Below are 9,018 nucleotides of genomic sequence, written 5' to 3' on the forward strand. Positions count from 1 at the left end.
ATTCATTTATCTACCGTTCCTTGTTGACTTTAATCTATGATTTAATTTCACCATGCTATATGATGTGGGTGATAAGATTTGAAGGAAGGGCTAAGATAGAGATGGGGGGAAAGTATGAGGGACATGAAACAAGACTGGAGGTAAAGTGTTCTGGGAAAACACAAATAAACAATGAGAAATTGGGACAGAAGATCAAGTAAAGAGGTTCAGAAGAAATAATAGAAGCATTAGAGAGAGTTACCTGGGCTACGGGGATAGACCAGGAGGTGAGAAAGAATGAAAAAAATAAATAAGATGCCAAGAAGCTGTTAAAAATTTGGAGAGGGATAAAATTTATACATCAAAGATGGATTATTTGGGCTTCCATGTCTGTGTGGTCCAGCAATAATTACTTCCTGGCAGCCCTGAAGTTGTTATTGTAGTCCATTCTCTACCCTAAGAAAACAATATCCGAAGTTTTTGTAAGTGTGGTAGAGTGAGGGCTCAGCTGCCAATTCTGTAGGCCTAGAGACACATATAAAGTAAGAAGGTCGGCGCCGGCCGGGAGGGGGCTGGAGCCTGGCCATGGCGGCGGCGGCGGCGGCGGGCGCCGAGGGGCGGCGCGCGGCTGTGGAGGCGGTGGCAGCGCCCGAGCGGGGCGTCGGGAGCTGCATGCTGTGCTGCGGTGACCTGGAGGCTACAGCGGCACTGGGCCACTGCGATCACCCGGTGTGCTACCGGTGCTCTACCAAGATGCGGGTGCTGTGCGAGCAGCGCTACTGCGCCGTGTGCCGCGAGGATCTGCGCCAGGTGGTGTTTGGGAAGAAGCTCCCGGCGTTTGCCACGATACCCATCCATCAGCTCCAGCATGAGAAGCAGTATGACATCTATTTCTCAGATGGAAAGGTGTTCGCATTGTACAGGCAGCCGCTGCAGCATGAGTACCCTCGGTGCCCCCACCTGCCGCCCTTCAGCCTCTTCGCGGACTTGGAGCAGCACATGCGGAAGCAGCACGAGCTCTTCTGCTGCAAGTTGTGCCTCAAGCACCTCAAGATCTTTACCTATGAGTGCAAGTAGTACTCACGCAAGGACTTGACTCGGCACCGCATGCAGGGTGACCCTGATGATACATCCCATTGGGGACATCCACTCTGTAAGTTCTGTGACGAGCGCTACCTGGACAATGATGAGCTGCTCAAGCACCTGCGCCGTGACCACTACTTCTGCCACTTCCGTGACTCCGATGGGGCCCAGGACTACTATAATGATTATGCATACCTGCGTGGGCACTTCCGGGAGAAGCACTTCCTGTGTGAGGAGGGCCGCTGCAGCACTGAGCAGTTCACCCATGCCTTCCGCACTGAGATTGACCTCAAGGCTCATAAAACAGCTTGCCACAGCCGCAGCCGGGCCGAGGCTCACCAGAACCGTCAGATTGACCTTCAGTTTAGCTTTGCACCACGACACTCACGCCGGGAGTGAGGGAGTCGTCAGTGGTGAGGACTACGAGGAGGTGGACAGGTACAACCTCCAGGGTCGAGATGGCCGGGCCAGAGGGCGTGGAGCCCAGCAGAACCGCTGGAGAAGCTGGAGGTACAAGAGGAAAGAAGAAGATGGAGAAGTGGCAGCTGCTATCCGGGCCTCTGTGGCTGCTCAACAGCAAGAGGAAACACTTAGGGCTGAGGACCCGGAAGAGAGTAGCAGGCCCAAGAAAGAGGAAGCACCTTCCATGGCCCCCAGCGTCTGCCCCGGGCTCAGGGTGAAGGCCCAGGCTCCAAGGAAGCCTCAACAAATGGTCCTGTAAGCCAAGAAGCCTTCCTAGCCACAGGCTCAGGCCCAGGGGCTGCCTCCTCAAACACCCTCCCACTGCCCAATCCCAAACTCAAGGATGAAGACTTCCCCAGTCTCTGTGCCTCCACTTCCTCCTGCTGCCCAGGCTCTGTAGGCTTGGCACTGGCTTATCCTGGTCCTCCCAGGGGCAAGAACACCTTCCAGGAAGAGGACTTCCCTGCCCTGGTTTCCTCAGCACCCAAGTCCAGCCATGCCCCCTCCAGCCTCATCTCAGCTTGGAACAACAGCTGCAACAAGAAAGTGAACCCACCCACCCCGGGGGCCCAGGCTGTAGCTGGTGGCAGCCAGCCTCCCCGGAAGGCAGGGAAGGGGAGCAAGGGTGGCCGGAAGGGTGGCCCAGCCCCAGTGGATGAGGAGGAGGGTGGAGGCCTCACTGTGCAGGAGCTGCGGAGTGTGCCCACCACAGTGGCTGTCTCTTCTTTGCTGGCTCCAGCTGCCAGCCAGAGTTCAACCAAGGTTGGCAAGAAGAAGAAAGTGGGCTCTGAGAAGTCTGGGGCCACGTCATCCCCACTGCTGCTCCATGATCATACCCCAAAGCCCTCTGGGGCTGAGCAGGTCCCTGAAACCCCTTTGAGCAAAGCTGAAGGGTCAGAGGCCATCGTTGTCAATGGACATTCAGAGGGGTCCACCCTGGCACGGAATACCCCAAAGGAACCTCCAGGGCTTCCAAGGCCCCCGGGTCTCCTCTCCTGCCCCATACCACAGGAAGATTTCCCAGCTCTCGGAGGCCCTTGTCCACCCAGGATGCCTCCTTCCCCAGGCTTCAACACCGTTGTGCTCTTGAAGGGTGCCCCGTCACCACCCCCACCCCCACCAGGCCTGGTGCCTCCCATCAGCAAGCCACCCCCTGGCTTCTCTAGTTTCCTGCCCAGCTCCCACACAACCTGTGTTCCCAGTCCCCCCACCACCATGAAAGCACTTCAGCTAGCACACACGCCACGATCCTACTTAGTTCCTGAGAATTTCCGGGAGAGGAACCTACAGCTCATCCAGTCCATCAAGGGCTTTCTGCAAAGCGATGAGGCCAGCTTCAGCAAGTTTAAGAGCCATTCGGGGGAGTTCAGACAGGGGATGATCTCTGCAGCTCAGTACTACAGAAGCTGCAGAGACCTCCTCGTGGAGAACCTGCAGAAGATCTTCAGTGAGCTGCTGGCTCTCCTGCCAGACACAGCCAAGCAACAGGAGCTGCTCTCCGCACACACTGACTTCCGAGATCTCGAGAAGCTTCCCAGCTCCAAGTCTAAGAAGAACAACAAGAATGTGTGGCAGACCAACACCCAGCAGCTGGGCCTGGACTGCTGTGTGCGCCCTACCTGCCAGCAGGTATTGGCAAACGATGGCATCAGTAGCCACCAGGCGCTGCACGCTGCCCGGAATGATGACTTCCCCTCCCTTCAAGCCATTGCCAGGATCATCACGTAGCTCCTGCTGGTGAGGACAAGAGCTGCCACACCCTAGTGCCTCCTCTCTCCTTCTTTCCCCTTCCCAGCTGCCAGCCAGCTAGGTACGGCCCTGGGAAGGCTGAGGCTCAGGCCTCCTGGTTGGCCAGGCTGCCAGGAGGATGTCAGGAAAGGTCTACCCTGTGCACCATCATTCATAAGTTCTGTCCCATGCTTGACAGAGGGTCAATCTTGGTTTGTAGTCTTGGGGCGATTTTGGAGTGTGCCAGAGGAGGGAAGGGCTAGGATGCTGGGACCTGAGCCTGTGGTCATACCTAGAGGCCTCAGAGGCCTGAAGAGAGACCTCCTGAGTAGAGCCTATAGCCCTAGGCCTGACAGCTTCAGGTCCACTGGTGCTGGAGTCAGATGTCAAGTGTGTTGTGTAAAGAATTGGCTGTTTCATAGGGAATGTTCCAGATTAAAAACAGACACAAAATTGTGCTACTTGAAGTTCAATCTTTTTATGAGACAAGGTAAATCTAAGATCTCAAATTGCCTCTGACATTTTACAAAAGACAGTTTATCTTCAAATAAATTTATTTTGCAGTACTGCAAAAAAAATAAAGTAAGAAGGTCTGCCAGATGAGGAAATACAGCAGGGATAAAGGGGTTTACTGGGTTTACATCCAACAAAGACTGTGATTAACACCTGGTTCACATTCCAGCCTTTTGATTCAAGCCTACTATTGCCGTCATAGGACAGAGGAAAGATGGGTCTTTCTTGGTCCTTTTGACTCATCAGACAAACTTCAGGATACGAACACTGAGCTTCCTGCCAGGGTCTGGGAAAGCCTCAGGAGTCCTCACATCATATCCTGTGCTGTCCACAGTGTTCCTGACCTTGGGAAATTTCTTTGCCCTCTCTTGACCTGCATTTGGCAGCAAGGACAAGCAAACATCAAAGCTCTCTCAGCACCAATATTGTCAAGTTCTGTTAGTTTAAGCATCTAGAAAGATTCTCATCCTATTAGTGCAGGCAATGGCCACTTCCTCCACCATTGCTTTTCATCATGAGCATTTCACACTGCAGCAAGACACAGCCTGTTTGCCTTCAAGACTGATTTGCCTTAAGCCTTTCGTCCATCTGAACTTTCATGTCATGCTTCAAGGGGTGAGTTGCCATGACACCCACTGTCACTGTGGTGAAACAGAGCAACTGGAATCAGTATCACAAAGAAGCACTTCGAACAATGACCCCCACGTTTTTTGCCTACCCACAGAGATCACAGAGCTTCTTGAAAAATTTGGAAGCCGCCTTTTCCTGTGAGACCTATGTCCTGTTTATTTTTATTCCACACTATAGATCTTGTCACAATTTAAATTTCTCATTATCCACAAAATATGCCATCTTGTAAAAGTTCAAATGGTACAGAGTGTTACCACCGCCTTTCTACACCTGAGCCACAACAGTGCCCCACACACAAACATACTACCACACACTTTTAAAACACCATATTGCTTTGCAACTAACTTTTCTTTTTTCCATTACATAATTCTCTAAAACAACCTACATGCCCATCTTATACATTTCATAAATCTATCAAATGTTTCACTTTATATATTAACTCTGATCTACTTCAACAATTTTTGCTTTCATAACTGTTAACAATTATGAGATTAATATTCATCTGTGTTTCCATGCATATGCAGTTATGTCCATTGCTTAAATTCCTACAATTTAATGTATGCGTGTACATGCATGCGTGCTGTAGAAATGCAAAGACAAATATAAACTTTAATAAGTATTCTGCCTTTCATTTTGCCAAAAATAAAACATATGGAGTATTTTTTATCTTGACTGGCAGTGTAAAGAATGCTTGTTTCCACATACCTTTGATATCACTGAGCATTATAAATATATCTTTTGTTTTGTAGCAATTAAATACAGCATTATTTTATTCTCTAATATTTATTCTCTAATATTCTTTAAGAAATTTGCTTAGTTATTTATAAGTAAATGGATAGATAGATAGATAGATAGATAGATAGATAGATAACATATACATATATATATTGTTTTTGTTTTCTTTCAGCAAATTGTTTGTACTGATATGATCTAGGACACAGTAAAGAAACCATAAAACTAACTACTCCATGGTTAGGGAGAAGTTTTCTATTGTAGGTAAGAGAGAGAACATCCGGAGGCAACTGGAAGAGTCCAGAGAGTAAAAGGAGCAGACTGAACATAGCCAGAGCCAGAGAAGTGGTGTAGTGAGACTTTGGAGTTTCTTTTTCTTTCTTTTTTTTTTTTTTTAAAAAGCAGGTTATGTTATGTGAATATGTTTTTGCTTTAATTCAAGGTGTGGGGTATGGGACTGCTTCAGATTGTCCACAGCTACTAACTACGAATATCTTATGCTCTAGGACGGGAGTGATTTTTTTCCAGCTGCTGATAGTTTATGTTTGGAATTCTGGGGACTCTGTAGAGGGTATAAATGGGGGGGGGGGGCCTGAGAAGGTCGCTAGTTTCTGCTGCTTCCCCTGCTGTTGCCCCCACTGCTGCTAGTCCCTGCTGTAGTGTTTGCTATTGCTTGATTTCTAGATTGCTGGATTACTGGATTGCTAGATTGTTGATTGGATATTCTGATTATGAATACTGCCCTAGTCAGCAGGAAGTATTCTAAAAATGTCTGTGCCCACTTTCCCTCTAACCTTCTTTCTCTCCTACTTTCTCCTATTGACAGTTGGAAGGGATTGAAGTTGAATAAGAGTTGGAAGGCTGGTAGATATAAAAGCCCAAATGAATAGATACCCCCTCAAAAAAAAATAGCCCCTACAAAGTGCAATGTGGAAAAGATCATGCGGGTTATAAGGAGGACAAGTAGCTGAGAGGAGGGAAGGCTGTGAACTGGAGCTTAGGGTAGAGAAGGGGGTAAAAGGGGAAAGGATGCTACTGTGGACTCTAAAATGCACAGAAGGTGAATAGGAAATAGAGATGTCTGAAGACAAGCATGGGCTTGGATGTGTTAGGAAAATGGCCCTGCCTGGCAGGCAGAAACCCACTGCAGATACTCTTAAGAAATGTTAAATTCACTACTGTCCTACTTGAGCTGAACAAGACTGTCGTTTTGGGGAAATGGATTCTCTTTTGACCTGACATCAGGTTTTGAGGAGAGCAGAGTTTATCCCTTAGGTTCACTGCAGAAAGTTGATCTGCAACTGTCAGACAGGAGCAGCATTTACTCTTTAGTTATGTAGAGAGAAATGGACCCTGGCTGACAGACTCAGGTCTGAGAAATTTTTCATAGACAGGAAGAACTTGGAAAATTGACCTTACTTTGATGATGCAGAGTCCAGCAGTCAATCAAAAAGTGTCCATAGATTTCTAGTGACAGGTGAGGAATGGGGCAATTTTTCCCAGCAGTTAGTGTTACCACATCCAGGTGGAGTCATCAGTGAGATGTCCCATCTGTCTTCTTTCGAGGCCTTAAAGATATTTATTTTTGTTGTTAGGATGGGGTCTCTGTTTATTGTGGGAAGTTTTTATTGAGCATTTTAAATATCATATCCAGAAGATCTCTGAAGAGGTAGAGGACAAATTATTTATTAAGCATACCTGATTTCAAGACTAACCTTGAAAACATATATGGAGGCTAAATAAAGCTTATTTATGTAAACCATAAATATAGTAAATTTTTGTCATTGTATAATATATAAAATGTTACAGGTTTTGTATGATTAGATTTAAGATGAAGGCAGTGTCAACACAAGTAAGAATTAAGTTGGAAAAATGGCTAATAGGGAAGGCTGAGGGAAGTATGAGATAACAGAGCCATAAAGTAATCAAAATGGAGAATTCAGATTCAGAAAGGAAAGAGGGTCAGAGGGAGTGGATAACCTCAACTTTAACAATTCCAGGAGAGCCAGGCTGCGTAAAGAGACCTGTATCAAAACAAACAATGAAGAAATATATGAGTCATGGAAAAATTCATCTGTGTAGGATGAAGGAAAAATAAGGTGACCCAGTAACTTCAAGTTCATCTGAGGGGTTCTGATATGAGTTTTGAGTTTAAAAAGAGGAAGAATAGGAGTGGAAAACAAGAGGTTTGTAATTTAGCAATCCTAGTCAAGATGTGGTCCTGCTCATGACTTGCTCAGCTCTGATTCTGCATGCTGATGCAATAAATGGTTCATCTGCTGTCATTGGCCAAGAAGAGCAGTCTTGTTCCTGTAAGTCTTTGACCTTCATGATGCCACTGATAAGGTCAAGAACAAACAATAACTTAAATTTTCTTCATGTAACATGAAAAATAGCTTGTGTTTTTCATGGATGGAGAGATAGCTCAGTCAATAAAATGTTGGCCTTGCAAGCATTAAGTTCTGTGTCCATCCCACAGAAACTACATTTTTAAAAAGCCAAGTGCAGGACCAATTGGGATCAAAAGCTTCCCAAGTCTCTGATGGGTTTGAAGACCAGATAGTTTAGTCTTTCAATTAAGCTTAGTAGATTAGGGGCTAAGATGTTTTTAGATCAAGATAGATGTTTTAAGTTAATAGAGATGAGATATGATAGATATTAATCTCCATTCAGAAGTTTAGACCCAACAAGATAGGAAAGATGTTTACTTCAAGTTTGCCAAATACAAATGGCCAAATCACTATGAATGTAACATTTATATAATTCCTGATTGTCTTGTGGTTCTTCCTGCTGTATGTGGTTTATTTTACTCGTGTGTAATAAGATAAATGTATATGTTAAAAAAGAAACATAATAAAAATATTTTCAAAAATATCACATTTTAAAATAAAATAAAACACAAAAAAAAAAAGCCAAGTGCAGTCACACAGCTTGGAGTTTGCTAGCCAGCCAGCCCAGCTCAGCCTCGTTGATGATTGCAGTTTGAAGTTTCGATTTCTTTAAAAACTCAGTTATGTTCTATAAACATGTTTTTGTTTCAATCCCAAGTGTGGGATATTGGACTGATTTAGTTTGTCCACAGCTGATAATTGTTTCATGAGGGGCAGGATCCATGCCAGCAAGTAACAGCCTTTTGTGGCTCAAAGAGAGGTACGGTCTTTGGCAGCTGGACTTAGTGGAATTGTAGTGACTCTGGAAGCCCAGAGAGAGAGGAAGGACTTTGAAGAGACAGATGCAGGAGAAAGAAGACTGCTTGTTTGTCCTGCTGTGTTTGCCATTTGCTGTCGCTGGACTGCTAGATATCCCGATGACTAAGACAGGTATTGTCCCAAAGAACCTGATGACCCTAACCAACCAGAAGTAAGTCTAAAAACATCTGTGTCCTCTGTCCCTTCTAACCTTCTTGCTCTCCTTCCTAGGGACAGGTGGGGAAGAGAGGTTGGAAGGGAAGTAGAGGCAATAAGTTACACCAAATAAAATAGAGTTTAAAAGTAGCACATATGCAGACCTTGTCTCAAAATACAGAGTTGACACCTCTGGCCAGAGGATGCAGAGAAATCAAGCTGTGGCTGATGTGGAAGCTTCTTTCATGCTAACAGAACAAAACTTGCTTTCTTGTAGAACCTGAATGCGGCATTAATAACTAGCTACGCAAGATGCATTGTCTGGTTCAATAGTGGCAAGTGTGTTGTGAGGGTAACCAAAAACTTTCTTACTGGATTTGAGGCCCATTTACTGGAGAGTATTCACATTTGGTACCGTCGACCTGGTCAAAGCCCGGGTCTGGTGAGCTCATAGGCCATGCATACCAAGGCAGCCACAACCTAAGGAAAGACCGATGGACATGATCTCAGTGTCTATTTGCTTGCAAATGATTGTGTTTGTGCTCAT

The 9,018-nt window shown here is 46.0% G+C and overlaps 1 protein-coding gene across 1 annotated transcript; it reads left to right on the plus strand.

Moving 5' to 3' along the window:
• Window positions 1–564: 564 nt before the first annotated feature.
• Window positions 565–3,267, plus strand: LOC127200206 (E3 ubiquitin-protein ligase ZNF598-like). The gene is given in 3 exon segments (XM_051158340.1): window positions 565–1,455; window positions 1,457–1,715; window positions 1,718–3,267. Coding segments are annotated over 3 exon segments (2,685 nt in total). The 3' UTR covers window positions 3,253–3,267.
• Window positions 3,268–9,018: the final 5,751 nt, after the last annotated feature.

Source organism: Acomys russatus, chromosome 16, assembly GCF_903995435.1.
Source record: "Acomys russatus chromosome 16, mAcoRus1.1, whole genome shotgun sequence".
In the NCBI taxonomy this organism is placed as follows: Eukaryota; Metazoa; Chordata; class Mammalia; order Rodentia; family Muridae; genus Acomys; species Acomys russatus.